The following is a 16,010-nucleotide window of genomic DNA, read 5'->3' on the forward strand; positions in this document are numbered from 1 at the left end:
CTGAGAGCATTGGTGTCGATGTTGGAAGGCTTTGATTTCCTGTATAAGCTCATCAGCAACAATGACAAAAGCAAAATAAGAAAGTGGATAGAACATACACGTCTACCGCCTTCAACGCCTCCAACTCCCTCTTCATCCTCTCATTATCAACCCTCAACCTCTCCAGCTCCACCTCCGCCTCATCCACCTCCTTCCCTTTCCCCTTCCCTTTCTCTTTCCCCTTGCCTTTCGACCCACCTTTCCCCTCCTTCCCCGTTCTGAAAATCCTTTCTAGCTCCCCCACTCTCTTGGCACTCCACTCAACACGACTCCTCTCCCAAACTGCCCTTTCCCTACCAATCACCTCCTCCGCCTCCTCCACGCTCTCGAACCCGAGTTTGAACACGAGGTCTTGCGAACGTTGGGTTAGGGAGAGGATCTGACGTTCGAGGGCGGATTTGGACGCTTGGGAGGATGAGAGTTGGGATTCGAGGATGGAGACGCGGTGTGTGAGGAAGGAGGAGGTTGGGTTTGCTTCCGGTGCGGGGATGTCGTCTGAGTCTTGGGGAAGACTGGTAGATGAGGACGGCTCGAGTGGCAAGGGCGCCATGATTAGATTATTCGTGACTTGGCCCTTCACCTTTACCTTGAAGTATAGGATGTGGAGATGGTGGTAATGAAGGAAGAGAGGCAAGGGCCACAGGGATATAAACGGAAGAACAAAAGGACGCGGGTGGCACCGAACGGCGAACGCGTCGAGTCACGATCACGCACGTTTAGTTCCCACGATGTGACCCGTTACGTACGCCACGCGGACCCACATCGATATCGTCCGCGGCCTCTTTTTCTTCCTCCACCACCGACGTTCAAGCATCTCGTCCTTTTCGCTGCTTTCCTATGTTCTTGACTTTCTATGCTCAAATCGGCTCTCGACGTTGGAATCTGCTCGGTCGTGCGAGTTGACCGTCATACCCGACACTTTTTGATCTCGGGAACTACGAACTCGACTTGACTCCCGAATCCTCAATACGGCTGTCATGGTGACTCTGATTTTCCATCTCGTTCTGTGTCTTCTACAATCCCCACCACCGAGACGGCGGGAATTCTGTTCGTACCTCGATTGAGCCGTCGTCTCGTCTGTATCTTCGTGATTGGCGTTCTTCGTCGTACACCGTCGAGGGCCGAAGACCTTGTGGACGATCTTCTCGTCGTTGCATAGCTTTAATTGCCTGTCTTCGAGCTCCTGAGTGGAATCTTGATGTATGGGCGTCGATGATATCTGAGGGCCTGCTAGATGTCGATTTTCTGTCTCGTCTGTATCTTCGTGATTGGGGCGGAAGACCTTGTGGACGATTTTCGAATCCGAGTCGTTGCATAAGTAGCTTGTGTCTTCGAGTCTTCGAGCTCCTGAGTTGATACATGGGCGATGGGCGTCAATGATATCTGAGGACCTGGCAGTGGATGTCCGGAATCCCCTCACTGGGAGGGTGTATGTATGCGCTGCGAGGGATGGCCGATGGCCTACTGAGGGTGATTTTGCGGTGCCTGTGGGTCAAGCTCCGATTTTATTCTTCTCCTTCTTTTTTTTGAATCTTGGCGTCTTCTTTCATGCTCTGCATAGAGGAGGTAGAATCTGCGAACGATAGACTGCGTTGCAGCATACTTATATGCATAGAAAAATCCGATCTTCATCTATGAGCTCGCTGCATCAGAGGAGTATTAGGGTTTTCTCGGAACACGTTTACTCGCCGTCGTCTCGTCTCCATCCTCGTGATTGGCGTACTCCGACGTACATACACCGTTGAGCGACCGAAGACCTTCAATATGGACGATCTTCCGATCGTTGCAAAGCTTGGTCTTCGAGCTCCTGAGTTGATGCATGGGCGCTAATGGTCTCTGACGGCCTGGTGGATGTCTGGGATCCCCTTGCTTGGTTTGCTTGGTGGATGTATATATGCTCTGTGAGGGTGCTCATCGGCGACGGTTTATTTGGGAAAATAGACTGGCAGTCAAGCTTCCTCTCCATTGTCCCCAGAACGGTTTTCTAATGTTTCCTTGTATCTTGAGAGATCAGACATAATCTATACCAGAATGACGGAATACATCAGATCAGATCAGACGGCATCTTTTGAACTTCTTTTGCGAGCTCTATGTATGCAACTTACCGTCTGAGTCTACCGCCTTAGCGCTCATCGTTACCGTTCTTGCGACGGTGGTAATCATTGGAACTAAATGAGTACCCTCTCGTCTCCCCCTTTCATCTTGGACGATTCAAGCCTTTCCATAGAACGGATAATTTTCTCTTTCTTTTTGCTTTTTTGGAGATGTGGCTCAGAATCTAGTAACCGAGGACTCTGGACGACGATCAACGTCGAGTAACCACCATACCCCCACACAAAGCTGTGACTACTTATCGCATTTCTCCAGCCATCTCCAGCCATGGCCATGGCCATTGATCCGGACTTCTCTCCCCGGGTCTCAAGGTTCTCATACCCCTACCCCTCCCACCAAGATTTTTCGTATCTGATGGAAGCGCACACCACCCACCCATTTATCGCCACGATATTTGATTGGCGCGACTACCTATTGACTTCTCGGCGACGGGCTTTGATGCAATCCGAGGACGTGCATGCGTATTGTGCGGTGTGCGGTGTGCGGTGCATATAAGGTCAACGAGTCGGTGTTGATGGATTCGTCTTTTTCGCCCCTCCCTTCGTTTTCGTGTCTTCGTTCGTTATTCTTTCGTTTTTCTGGGTTTTATCTTCGTTCGTTCGTTCTTTCGCTTGCCGCTAGCTCGGCCTTTGTTTTTTCTTGCCCTTCTTCTTCTTCTTCTTGATTTTTCGACGTATCGCCTTTCTACGCTACGATTTTCGTCTCTTCGGGTTCGAGTCGATCTTTATCCTAAGTTATCCCCTCTACCCATACCCATACACATCACTACCCATCCCAAACAAAATCACACGCAATGGTCCAGATCATCCACACCACCCTGCCATTCCTTCCCTTCCTCTCACTCCTTGCCCTAACCCTTCAAGTCCGAACCGTCACCGCCGCCACAGCGCCACTGAAATTGAACGACTGGTCGGTGCCGTGCTTCCAGGGTCGATGCGCGTATGATCTTCCGGAGGCTGATGTGGATAATTCGACTTCGGGTTCGAGTGGGGGAAGTGGGAGTTTGCAGATCGTACGTCGTTTTTTTTCTCTTTTCCGACCCATCAATTGTATATATGTGCGAATGTGCTCATTTATGTGTGTGTTGTGGCGTAACCAAAGTGGGGTTCCACGACCGGTATATCAGATATAACCCCTTCCGCGGGCTGGCTCGTCCTTTCCTGCAACACCTCCGCCTCCTCATCCGCCGTATTTATTTCAACTTCTGCCAACACCACCTCCAACCCGACATCGGCACAAGTAGATGTAAGGCTCGTGTGTTCGAGCGAGGATATGACGGCGGCGGGGTGTGATCATCTGTTTGCGAATGGGGCGGAGGGGACGTTAGTGAGGATGCCGCCTGCGGGGGAACAGAACGTGAGTGCAACCGCCTTGAATGTGTGTCGCTTTGGTCGCTAATGAGATTGTGCTCGGTTTGTGGTTTGGTTTTGTGCGATATAGTGCACCACCGCGCCCTTCCTCCGCGTCGCGAAAGCTTGGGTATCGGAGGACCAAACAATTCCGGGCAATGTGAAGCGGTCGATTGATAGCAGAGGAGGGGATGCGAACGTTACAGTCCATGCGTTGACGCTGGATACGAATTTCGTGGCGATGGACGCGGGGAGGTCGGTTCCCTTTTTTCATGTCCTCGCCACTTTTACCTCTTCTAACTGACGTTTTTCGTCGAAATTGGGAAACATGTTATAGGCACGGAAATGTATCCTTCTCGATCCAAGCGGGTAGCGTCGTGTACGCCCCTAACACCGGCAGTTCAGCCTCTTCAGGCGCAAGTCTGAGTAATAGGAGAAGGGGGCATGAACGTTCGGGAAGGAGGTCTATGGTTGCTGAATCGAGGAGGAGACATGCGTTCGTCGCTGATTCTTTGGCTCGTCGTGGTACGCATCTCGTCTCCCTCTTTCTTCTCACCCAATTTTACTACTCCTGCGATCTTGCGCTTATTTTCCGCATTTTTTGCTCCCGCGGAAACAGATGACCCGACGACAATATCGCTCCAATCTCCCTCCACACCCATCACAGTCTCCAACGCACTCTCCACCCTCCTCTCCGCGCACATCCCCTGCTCCGCGTCCGTTTCGGCTACTTCGCCTACTATCAGTGCGGGCCCGGCGACCGTACAAGCGGGCGTGGACGCGAGTATGGACGTTAATTTGGATGCGCAGGTGCAGGTGGGCGTTGTCGCGGTGGGGCAGATCGTACCGCCGGGGATTAGTAGTCTGGGAGTTACGGCCGGTGAGTAGCTCCCTTTCTTCTTTTACCTCCCCTTTCCCTACTATCTTTTCGCACGTCGAAAAGTTAATTCTGACGGTGTTGCTTGTGGTCAGACTTCAACGCCTCCATGAGCGGAACCCTCTCCCTCACCGCCTCCGCAACGGGCACCATCGACTCCGGCCCCCTCACCCTCTTCGAACTCGGCATCCCCGGTCTCTCCTTCCCCGGCATCCTCACCATCGGACCTTCCTTCAAGATCAGCGCCGATGCCAAAGCCTCCCTCGAACTCGACGTGGATATGAAGCTCGATCTCGCGCACAATATCACTAATGGACATTTGGTGTTCCCGCCCCAGGCGAATAGTACGCAGACGAATGGGACGAGCGGGGGCGTGTTCATCCCCGGGGATACGGGGTTGACGTTCGCGGCGAGCCCGGAATTGGATGGGAAGGCTAGTGTGGAGGCGCATTTGATTCCTGGGGTATGTCTTTTCCTCCCTATCCTCTTTTTCTACTTCTCTTTGTCGGAATCGTTGACTGATCCACGTGAACAGCTCGACATCGGCCTCGACGCATTCTCCGGCCTCGCATCCGCTACCATCTCCCTCAACCTCGACGCCTCCGCCACACTCGCCCTGAACGCATCCACCGGCGCCTCCGTCAGTGGCACGGCGAACTCGACGGGCGTGTCGGTGTCGAACGTGACGACGACGGCGCCGCAGGGGTGCGTGGATGTGAGCGCGGAGCTGAATGTGAATGCGGGCGCGGATGCGAAGTTTTTTGATTTGTTTGATGAGAGTGTTAGTGTGCCGATATTTGATAAGGTGTTCGAGATCTTCCAGGTGGGTCTACTTCGGTTCTCGATACTTATATCTCACCGCATGTTGCTGAAGTTGTGTTGGTTTTTCGGATGAGCAGAAATGCTTCGATGCGTCGAACAGCACGGACTCGTCCAACTCTACTTCGTCTTCCAGCAACTCGACTTCTTGCGATAACTCGACGACGAGCTCGAATTCGACTTCGATGTACAACTCCACGTCGGCCTATTCTTCGTATAACACCACAGTATACTCTGCCTCCAATTCCTCATCCGATGGGTCCTGCAACCCTACCACTTCGGCTTCCATGGCCGCTTCTACCTCCACGTCTACATCTGCATCTGCATCTGCATCTGCGGCATATACGATGCGCGGTTCGTCATGGTGGTACTCCCAATCTGACGCATACTCCGCCGCTGCCGCCGCCGCTTCCAATTCTGTGTTTGTCACAACGGTGACCATAACGCCCTCAATGCACATGGCCACACCTTCAGCCTCAGCAGCGGCGATGCCATATGCCTACGGCTACGGCGGGAACGCGAGCTATGGTTCTATGATGTCGAGGAGGGAGTTGAGTGTGATGGGAATTATGCGGAGGGCGGCGGATTTGCAGTGCGCGGGCGTGGATCTGTTGCCGCCGGTTGGGTTGGTCAGTCAGACGGTTAAGGCTGGAGAGTGAGTGTTTCTCCTTTTTCGACTGATGTTCTTTTATGTGATCATGAAGGCTGATTGGGTGTTTGATTGTGGTGTTTTAGTATCACGATCAAGTCAACTGTCGGGTGAGCATTCGGAAGCTGCGTAAGGGTATCTCAGAGATTTTTGTTGAGAAGAAAACGGCTGGTTGTCATCTTTTTGGTGGTTTGTATGAGCGATTTATCTCTAGTCACTACTGTGGACTTTGTGCTTTTAACTTATTACTTTCGTTCTTTATTGTCTGTGCTGTGGGATCTGGGATTCAACCATAAGTATTGTGCGGGTGCACCATTGATGCGTTCACTTTCATGTACAGTTCGCGCGTACGCCTTGTTCTCAGTATTGATCTAAGTTATATCTTTTCGTTTGTATGATAAGAGCAACGTCCTACTTTTCAATGTACTCGCAAGATATATAAGCACTTTCGTCGTTTTCTAACCCAAACATGAACAGAAGTGTTCCTAAAAGTGGGGTGAAAGCCTTCATCATAACCTAAGTAGATTCCTGGATGAGTAACACTCGTGGTGAAGTGGTTATCATGCTTGCCTTCCATTTCAGTGTTACGCTATGAGCGGTTAGCAAGCGGCACGGGTTCGATTCCCGTCGAGTGTATGACAGTGGTACTGCCTTGATTCTCACTTTTGTTTTGTTGAGAACGAATTTTGTCCAGAGTATTCGACATGCCGTGGGGAGAAGTCGTGCGGTGTGGCGAACGTACTGTATGTCGTAATTAAGCGCTGTCTATGGGGACGGGAAAACAAATTGGGCGCGGTGCACGTGTTCGAACCCTGCCTTGTCCATTTTTGTTTCTGGAGTTCCAAATCTGACTAGACTTCAAGAAGACTTACATACTAGTTGACGATGTTGAGTGCAACTACTGCTAAAATATTTACTGAATATCAGGCTCTGTACCCAGTCAACAAGGTCTCATTGCACTTCAGGTCCTGCAACACCACACTCTTGACCCTCGCTCTCAATGTCAGCTTTTCCCTCTCGACAAGATTTCCGAGGCGACGCAGGTGAGTCGCATAGACACCCTAACTCCACTTCGAATGTCGCTGATCTAGGATCTTGGTCCGCATAAGACTCCAAATCATATGTGGTTGAGACTGGTTCGCTTGCGTTGTGGCTCCGTCTCATATGGTGATGGTGATCGTGGCTAGCTGCTTGGAAGCTAGGAAGGTCGAACGAGGTTTCCGAGGTATCCCATACCGTTTGCTTTTGGTGTACGAGGACGATGATGACGGTAGGATAGAGCCCCTGCCAATTGGAGGATAAGTTTCGAGCATACAGTATAGTAGATGGGTGTAGGAAGGCTACGCACGACGATCTGGTTTGCAGTTGAATTGATTACAGATGCGGCGAGTTGGGCAGCTGTCGAGCTCGTGGTTTCGTCACGTATGTACGTGAATATTTTGGACAACTAAAGGGTACCAATGAAGAGCACGTCTCCTTCAGTCACAGATTCATAGTTGGATGCATGATGAGGACGTACCCAGAAAATAAGGTAGATGGAGCCAGACTCGATGAGAAGGATCACGATCCTCTCGCTATAGGTCCGATGTCCCTTCCTAGAGGCGCGTGATAGTGGGAAATCCCCACTGAGTGAATCCCGGAGCTGCCTATAGTACGGCAATGTCAAACAGTCAAATTTGATTCGGACTCCAAGGTATGCTGGTTCGAAGGAGACGATGATGACGGCAAGACATACCATGCCCTAACAGTTATCATAGAGGTCGCGACGAAGTTGATGGCTATGGAGAGGTAGAAGCTTGCGGTCTCCAGGTTTTGACAAGTAGGAGGTCGTGTCAGATAGTTCCAGTCATTGCGTCCTATGCAGCCTAAATATGCGAATGCCGTTGCTATAGGGGCAGAAGTGTACTAGTCAGCCGAAGTTCGAGAACTGCGAACTGAGAATTTGAAGAGAAGATTTGAAGGTGCTCACCAGTGGACGCAATCAATGATACTGCAAAAATTGAGACAACTAGTAGCGAACGATTCCACAGAGCACAAGCTCGCCACGCAACTACCGCGTCTCCGAGGATGAACTAGAGAAAATATTCGGTCAATGGACATTTTTCTACGACACCTCCCAGTCTAAACGACTCGTACTCACCTCCAAAGTGAATATGAACGACTGCCAAAACCATCTCGTTGCATTGAGATTTGAATACTTTGTCTGGAGGCCCTGCTCTGACCCGTCAAGTATTTGACAAATGGGGAGGATAATGTTCACGACGTCGATGGACCAAAGGGTGGAGGACATAAGGAACATGAGCGCGCAGGTTGAGTACATAGTAAGGTGAGCTCTTGTACAGTCTTCTTTGCGTCTGGAAAAAAGCGGAGTGAGATTATTGATGAATTGTGAGATCGTGCAGATGAAAGCGTACATCATGATAACGGTCGCAAAGACGAGGAACACGATGTATCCTCCTGAAGACTTCTGAGCATTCAAAACATGGGTCTGCCCGTTGTTTCGATCGACGTACCGTATACAACAGTTTCGGGAACAAATGCCGCTATTGCGGAGATGAGAGCATCTCCTGTGGCAAGAGCAGCCTTACCGTCTTTACTTGGAAGTGCCATGATGACGAGAAAGAGTCTGAGGCTTAATTGAGTGGGAAGAGACAACGAGTGGTGAGGGTGTATAGAAGGGTAACTTCTGTTAGAACACCTTGAAGCACCCGACTCATATATCTTGCATGGAGCGCACTTGCCTTACTGTGGAGACGGAAAATGTCTGAGACCGGAAGGTTGTTAACCACTCTAGTAAAAGCCAGAGTACCTGATATACATAATCAGCGCGCACAGAATGGATGGAAGCAAGCCGTGCCGGCACTGTTCCCAAAATATCCGTGTTAAAACGCGAGCGCCCTGTACAGCCTCTAGGTCGCGAGCAGCTGACCCAATGAAAGATAGTGGAGATTTATCAATGCAACAACGAACCATGATGACTTGCTGAGCAAAGACAAATAAGGTTGATGGCGAGTCTCGGTGGAAAGTTACTGGACGGTATATCCGGACCCATCACGCTCAGATCGGAGTCCGTGCTTATCCGCGCTCAGACTAAACCCTCTTGTTGTGGAGATATATATATGCAAGAACCGCGGTCGCAAATCCTAACGCTCCGTGGATAGCGATGCACCTGCGCGCTATCTGGGCTCAAACACAGAGTAGAAGCAAAACATGCACGTACAGCATCGTTGGCCACATAGAGACTAGCGGGTACAAGAAAAGGACAAAGACTATCCTGTTGGACGAGGTGATTATTCCGATTTGGCTCTCAAGAACTGCTAGCTGAGATATATCATGAGGTACGTCGCGCATCTGTTGAGACTGTAATGCAGGTCAGGCAAGCGATTGAGCCCGGCATGGAGAACGAGGAAGCAAACAAGCAGATCGCATTTTGGCGACCGCTCAAAGCTCTTTGGAGCGCTCCACTTACCCGCCATTTCACGCCACCGAGGCCTCTGGAGCTGCACTAGCGCCCGTCAGCCAAAACTCTCTAATACTCAAATGCTTCTCAGATGTCTGCAGGCGTTTAGAGATCTGGCAGGCGAGTAATTCCGACGTGAACCGGACGTTGCAGACCTTCCGTTCAGGCTATAAACAGTATGGCGCCTGAGCAGACGCGTTCAAAGCAGAGACTCGGAGTGGATCTGAGTCGTCATAGGGGCTGCCATGACAGTTGGGGAAGACGGCGTCAGCGCATCAGAGTTTTGAAAAGCATACCAAGAGTTTTTACCAGAACGGAGTTCTCCTAGAGGTTACCAATACTAGTACCTACTGGGTAGCATTCATGACGGGGGGAAGTGAAGTTCTTGAATCTTCTCTCGTGGCGATAGTTCGCGTTCGGTAAAGGCCGGCGGAGGTTGAAACGAAGACATTACTTACGTACGATTGGGACACCACCAATGATGGCGTTAGCTTCACTAGGTTTACCAACGTGCTCTGTGATAGGCATCAAAATTTTCTCACTCAGAGCAGTGATGACGAATTTCGCGGGAAGGATGAGAGAAGCAGTGGACGTCCCTCCCATCGTATTTTACTTATACCATATGGCGATGTTCTCCAGAGTTCATTTTTTGTGGCATCCATTCAAATGTGTTGACGGCATACCCATAGTGACGAACATAATCTCAGTGGTCGGCATTCCGAACGAGCACCTTCCTCATTTACTTTTTTTTGCTCGCTCTAGAAGTTTGGCATGCTTTCTCTCATCGTGGTCCCATAAAGAGGCTGTGCAGTGCACTCGCATACACATGTTTTACCATGATGTGTGCTCCAACGACAGTGAATAGACAACGGGTAAGACAGAAAATTCGATCATTAACATCCAAGCGTAGCTGAATAAAGAGATAATCGGAAGACATCAACTCACGTAAATGAACGACGTTAACACGCGCCCACTGATTACTCTGCCCACTCGACCATTACACCCCAACACTCCATCTCTCTCGCCCTTTCCTCTGTTACCGACTGGCAATTCCTGATCTTTACTTTCTTCATCCTCGTCGCTTCCTCGCCCTCCCTAGCGGCTGTACCTTCCACGCCGCACCAACCGCCACCTGTACCCGCAGCGCCTCTCTTGAGTGGTTTGATCTTTCGTACCCCTACTCCCGAAGCATTAATTTCACCTGCTTTTCTGGAAGATTTTGGCGCAGCTGAAACCTTCATCTCTTTTGTATCCTTCACCATCCCACTTCTCAGACGGACCACCTTCTCTAAACACTCCATATGAAACCCGTTATCGCATCCCCAAAGTCTCATTTCCTCCAATCGCAAACAGCTCTTCAACACCATCCTCTTCCCATCCTTCGAGACCCTCGTCATCGCTAACCCTTTCAAGACATCATCCACCCCGTCCACCATATCCATGTGCATGACTCTCAGCGCAGGCATATATGCCAACAATGTCTCGACGGAGTCCGGAACGATCGCGAACGAAGCGAGGGAGAAGGACGTGAGGAATGGAAGGCGCGGGTCGCGGAATATGGACTCGAGGCGGGGGAGGTAGGGAAGAGTATATGCAAAGGTTTTTGATGCATGACAAGCTACCCATGCGGGTCCTTCGTATACCGCAAAGTCATCATCGAGCTTTTTGCGATGATTGGCTTCTGTGTTCGAGATGGAGAGGGTTTCTAGAGCCGGGACATCGATGCGACGGAATGGATGACGGAGAGTGTCTCCTGTCGAGCAGTCAACACAGAGGGTCTTAAGTGTTGGGAGGATGATGGTAGGAACGAAGAGAGGCTTGGTAGAGTGGATGGCTGTGCTGTTTTTGAGCAGAGTGTCGAGGCTCGTGAAGGGGGAGTGAAGAATTGTAGGTTGTGTCCTTATACGGAAAGAAGGTGGGAGAAAGGCGACGTTGAGTGACTCGAGAGCTAGGGAAGGGAAGAAGGTGAAGAAGTAGTAGAGGCATTCGACTGGGGGACCTATCCATTCGAGCTCTTTGAGGTTCGCTAGGACGAGAGGGGGGACCTTGTTTGGCCCAGCTGGATACCAGTCTATGGCTTTATCCCAGAATGTAGGTGGGAGGGAGGTGTCGATCCCAATATCAAACTCGGGCCCGGCCTGGAGGAGAGAGAGTTTCTCGAGATTGGGGGCAGAAGAGAGGAACCGAGCAAAATGAGCGATCTTGAATGATGGATTGTAGAGACAATCTAGCGGGTGACCAAAGGTGAACTCCCGCAACAGAGGAAGATCACAGGTTGGGAGGAAGTCAAACGGGATTCCGAACAAAGATAGACACTGTAGTTTGCGGAACGGTTGCGGCTTCCACTTGACGAAGCTCGGCGTCTCGCGGCATGATGTGATGTAGTCGAGAAAGGGTCTGTAGAAATTTAAATCGAAGATGCGCAGGGACAATGTCTCCAGGGATGGGAAAACGGGCTCCCGCATGCAAAGCAGCAAGAACACGTCCAGCGTCATGGTGAACCAATCGTCGACCAAAATAGAACGTATGTCACCCAAGGTCTCGAGAACGTGAAGCGTACGACTGGGGTAACCGAATCTGAAGGCGTCGCTGCGCCTCTGAATCATTAGCTGTATATGACCAGACAAATGGAGCAAAATAGGATCCGGTTCGGCTTTTAGAATAATGTCGAGTGGAACTGGTTGAGCGCGGCGCAAGAATGCGAGAGCCTGAGGAGAGCGGACTCGTTGAGGTCCAGGTTCATCGTAGGAGGCGTCGCGGGGGTGCAGCTGAACTCTTCGCCACAGCATCGGCGTACCCAAAGCAATACCGCGCCATTTCCGACATACATGCGACAGGGTGATGGGAGTCGCGTCACAGGACGTATCGTCGAGATCGTCGAAGGGGTCGGTAGATAAAACAAAGATGCGACAGAGAAGTTCTGTAGGTAACCAGTTGATTGGTACTCTCAGAGCCTCTAGATCATTATGTTCAGCTTTAAGGGCGAGTCGTTCCAGACGTACGGAGCGGACAAGGATTTGAAGCTCGTTTTCGCGTTCGCATAGAGCGTCAAGTTGACCTTGTACAATAACAAGCCTTTTATCGAAATTGTCCAGGCGAGGTTTTGACATAGTGGTGAAAGAGAGGGGGAGAGATATGAGACGAGGAGGTTGGGAAGAGGCAGTGTTGCAAGGATGAGTAGAAGAACCTTTATACACACCTGATTTCGACGGCCCATTATCCTCCTAAAAGAGACGAATGAATTATGAAACGCTTAGGTCTCAAACGTTTTGGTCACTCTGGAAACTCAGCTGTAGGACAAGCTAAGGATCGAGCACGTAAAGAGCAACATCATATGAAAAGAGAGAACAAAGGAGCGCACTGAAGGAGACTGAAGGGCCGTTTGCGGTATTTGAAACCCCGAAACTCCGAATTTGGCTCTCAATTTTCAACACTATTCTGAGCCACTCGATGCCACACTCTCTGGTTACCTCCATTGTGCCCCCGGTCGAATGTTTGCCTCTTCAAGTTCTTGAGCTTACTCTGCATATGTATGCGTGTATCTAATACGAACGTCATATTCACTGCACTGTATGTGATGATTGTGCGCTTCGTGAATCGTCTCGGTGCTATGATCGATGGCATTGCTGAACGCCTGGCTGCGCTCTCATCAAGTCGACTATGAATCGACGTGTCTTTCGAATTCTATCTACTCGTATCTTTTTACTAGTAGTGTGGACTCGTGGACTGATCCTGTGAGATCCGAATCTTACTACTCGGGACTGATGATGCTAACCATCAGCACGTCAGTATCATTTATCACAATTATCGATCTATCGAAGGGCTTCTCGGACGTGTGGGCTGACCGTCAAGACCGATAGGTTCTGTGTTGGGTACTTATACTCAGGCACTTGTCCCAGATCTCTGTCTAACCCAACGCAGCCTTGCTACCTGACAGACGCAGGTATGTATCTCGAACTGTAGCCTGGTCCAGTATTTGCTCATTCCCACCCTCCACATAATCGTTTTCAGCATTATCGGCATGTCCACCAGCAACGAAACTACTACGTCCTTCACCGTCAATGGCCAAACATATCAGACCTGGTATAGAGTTTACGGCGACCTCTCCACTCGCACCCGTACCCCACTCGTCGCACTGCACGGCGGTCCAGGTCTTGTCTCCGATTACCTCGTTCCACTGCAAGGCCTCGCCACGTCTTATGATATCCCTGTCATCGTATACGACCAGATAGGGAACGGGCGCTCTTCTCATATCCGTGACAGAGCGGACTCCCCGTCATTCTGGTCTCTCGATCTCTTCCTTGACGAACTCAACAATCTTCTTCTACATCTTGGCATCCAGGACAGGTTCGATCTCTGGGGCCATTCGTGGGGCGGCATACTCTCTCTTGAGTACGCTATCCGGCAGAAGTCGACGGGACTAAAACATCTCATCCTATCCGACTCGCTCCCCTCGGTGGGACTATGGGGCCAATCGAGCATGCAGCTTTTGCAGAAGTTTCCTGAGGATGTTCAGGAGGGGATGATGAAAGGGATGGCTAATCCGACGAAGTACTTGGATGCGTTGAAGAAGTTCCATGCGGTACATGGGTGTACAGTTGTGCCGATGCCGGAGGAGGTTGTCAGGACTTTGGAAGGGGCCTTTGGGGAGGATGGGGATCCATCCGTCGCGCTTGCTCTGTACGCCTTCGATCTTCTCCTCTGCGTATGTAGCTGCTGATTCGTAATTTATGCACATGCTATACCCAGGATGCAACCGAGCTCGTGGTTCTCCACCTGGTCAGCCATCGACCGTCTTCACCAAATTGATATTCCTACCCTTGTCATCAATGGTGCGAACGACATATCTCAGGATTTCGTCGTTGAGCCGATGGTGGAGAAAATTCCTGGTGCGAAGTGGGTGAAATTTCAGGAGTCGAGCCACATGCCGTTTTGGGAAGAGAGTGGGAAGTATATGAGGGTAGTCGCCGATTTTGTAGAGGTTTGAGTATGAGTGTGACGTAGCCCTGCCGTCGGGGCACACGATGTTCACGGATGGCTTCAACAGCCTATCCTATACGGTCTCGAATATATCACTTGGAGGTAGTCAGATTCTCTGGACCATATATCAATAACAGTCCAAGAATTCAGCGTCAACTTTTGTAGTTAACTTCTCTCGCCACATCCCAGTGGGACTTGAACGGTGTTCGTGAGCGATCATGTCCTGTCGAGAGTTCCTCCACGTAGCGTATTCAAAATTCCAAAATCATGTCGCACCAAAAATGCTGCAACCAGCAGTGAAGGCTACTGTGTAAAAGTATGAGAAAAGTCGTAGATCTTGCGTAAATCTCCACTGTGGATCGTGGGAATACTGTGGGCTATCCTCCAGGCCACGCGCGTTCTTTGAACCTTGTCGCCACTCGACTTGACCACCTTCCGCCGTCGACGTCGGCAACAACAACGTCTGGATGGAGGAATCCCCGCCGCCGCCACCACAACCGGTAGATGATGCGAGCCCGCCGCCGCCTCCCCCACAAGCCTCAGGCCCGACAGGTTCGCCAACTGACTTCTTAAAAGGCGTTGTGGGCAAACGCGTCGTTGTGCGACTGACTTCTGGAGTGGATTATCGAGGTGCGTCCCGGTTTTCTTATCACGATCAATCGTATCTTTATGGACTTGCAAAATGTATGCTTTCTGTAGGAGTGTTGTCGTGTTTGGATGGCTATATGAATATCGCGTTGGAGCAGACGGAGGAGCATGTTAACGGTGCAGTCACGAACCGTTACGGAGACGCGTTCATCAGGGGAAATAATGGTGCGTCTAGTTCGGTATCTAGCTGATAGGCCTTCCGGCTGATCTTCGTACTATGCTTACAGTGTTGTACATCTCTGCGGACGAGGAGATATGATGTCCTGTATCATTATTGTTAGCGCCTCAATGTGCTCTTACTGTCCTTGCTTTCTATCGCTCGCCCATCTACACGTCATTCTCCTCATCCTCTGACTACTCACGCATAAAATGCTCTGTGCGTAGCGTCATACAATTCCATTCGATGGCGGTGAGCTCGGTTACAACCCACGAACGCCGATTGATGGGCCACGGTGGCTCCCATACGGCCGGACCGCGTAGGGATAGTTTTGCTCTGTCTGAGAGCTCAGCAATGAATCATCTGTGCGTCTAAAATGTACGAGCTCGTTTGGTCGGTTAGATACTCAGATTGAAGGAGTTTGCGGAACTCAGATTCTACACGATGCGGCATTCTCTAGATAGCTCTGCATCATAACCCTCACCATTCTAAGGAATGCTGTTCTATAAGTCTATAGAGTACTCAGGACTATCTTCAGAAATCTCCAGGTGACGAGAATGCCGCCCAAAAAAACATGCCGAGCGCAGATTATACGCTCCATAAACTCTCTAGTGTCTCGTTCGCTGAGTGGAGTCTGAGTCACAGAAATTCAACTACGACGAGCTTGAAACAAAGTTCGATACTGGCATGGTACGTTTGCTGTGTGCCAAAATGCATGCCATTTTATGTGGCGACTCACTTACATAGCGTATGGTCACAAGTGTGGCACCGGCACGACAGACCCGAAGCCACGCACTGATACCGGCATTTGCCGAAAGACCATGACACCGAAGCATTCGTGACAATTTCGTTCAACTCTATCTTTCTCCGGTACTACCACGCCGTGCACCATAAAGCATCCCACCCTTCGTTCGTTCTTT

The 16,010-nt window shown here is 50.5% G+C and overlaps 6 protein-coding genes and 1 non-coding gene across 7 annotated transcripts; 4 read left to right on the forward strand and 3 right to left on the reverse strand.

Moving 5' to 3' along the window:
- Positions 1–923: 923 nt before the first annotated feature.
- Positions 924–1,762, reverse strand: STEHIDRAFT_116935 (uncharacterized protein). The gene has a single exon (XM_007298386.1). The coding sequence runs from the start codon at positions 1,398–1,400 to the stop codon at positions 1,053–1,055; it is 348 nt and encodes a 115-aa protein (XP_007298448.1). The 5' UTR covers positions 1,401–1,762; the 3' UTR covers positions 924–1,052.
- Positions 1,763–2,379: 617 nt separating this feature from the next.
- On the forward strand, positions 2,380–6,208 carry STEHIDRAFT_116936 (uncharacterized protein). The gene is made up of 9 exons (XM_007298387.1): positions 2,380–3,163; positions 3,253–3,507; positions 3,592–3,755; positions 3,838–4,025; positions 4,120–4,380; positions 4,473–4,840; positions 4,913–5,200; positions 5,277–5,851; positions 5,932–6,208. The coding sequence occupies exons 1-9, from the start codon at positions 2,945–2,947 to the stop codon at positions 5,957–5,959; spliced, it is 2,346 nt and encodes a 781-aa protein (XP_007298449.1). The 5' UTR covers positions 2,380–2,944; the 3' UTR covers positions 5,960–6,208.
- Positions 6,209–6,384: 176 nt separating this feature from the next.
- Positions 6,385–6,481, forward strand: STEHIDRAFT_t3. The gene has a single exon. It is a non-coding gene; the product is annotated as a tRNA-Gly (tRNA).
- Positions 6,482–6,796: 315 nt separating this feature from the next.
- Positions 6,797–8,455, reverse strand: STEHIDRAFT_106507 (uncharacterized protein; the record flags this gene model as incomplete). The annotated part of the gene is made up of 8 exons (XM_007298388.1): positions 6,797–7,129; positions 7,194–7,292; positions 7,365–7,491; positions 7,581–7,731; positions 7,815–7,917; positions 7,986–8,199; positions 8,260–8,302; positions 8,359–8,455. The coding sequence occupies 8 exons, from the start codon at positions 8,453–8,455 to the stop codon at positions 6,797–6,799; spliced, it is 1,167 nt and encodes a 388-aa protein (XP_007298450.1).
- Positions 8,456–10,282: 1,827 nt separating this feature from the next.
- Positions 10,283–12,415, reverse strand: STEHIDRAFT_151161 (uncharacterized protein; the record flags this gene model as incomplete). The annotated part of the gene is made up of 1 exon (XM_007298389.1): positions 10,283–12,415. One exon carries the CDS (start codon positions 12,413–12,415, stop codon positions 10,283–10,285), a length of 2,133 nt encoding a protein of 710 aa, XP_007298451.1.
- Positions 12,416–13,326: 911 nt separating this feature from the next.
- STEHIDRAFT_126764 (proline-specific peptidase) lies at positions 13,327–14,292 on the forward strand (the record flags this gene model as incomplete). Its single annotated transcript, XM_007298390.1, has 2 exons — positions 13,327–13,985; positions 14,055–14,292. The coding sequence occupies 2 exons, from the start codon at positions 13,327–13,329 to the stop codon at positions 14,290–14,292; spliced, it is 897 nt and encodes a 298-aa protein (XP_007298452.1).
- A 427-nt stretch (positions 14,293–14,719) lies between these two features.
- On the forward strand, positions 14,720–15,454 carry STEHIDRAFT_88451 (LSM-domain-containing protein). Its single transcript, XM_007298157.1, has 3 exons — positions 14,720–14,915; positions 14,985–15,098; positions 15,161–15,454. The coding sequence occupies exons 1-3, from the start codon at positions 14,753–14,755 to the stop codon at positions 15,190–15,192; spliced, it is 309 nt and encodes a 102-aa protein (XP_007298219.1). The 5' UTR covers positions 14,720–14,752; the 3' UTR covers positions 15,193–15,454.
- Positions 15,455–16,010: the final 556 nt, after the last annotated feature.

This window comes from Stereum hirsutum, assembly GCF_000264905.1.
Source record: "Stereum hirsutum FP-91666 SS1 unplaced genomic scaffold STEHIscaffold_1, whole genome shotgun sequence".
NCBI classification, from domain to species: Eukaryota; Fungi; Basidiomycota; class Agaricomycetes; order Russulales; family Stereaceae; genus Stereum; species Stereum hirsutum.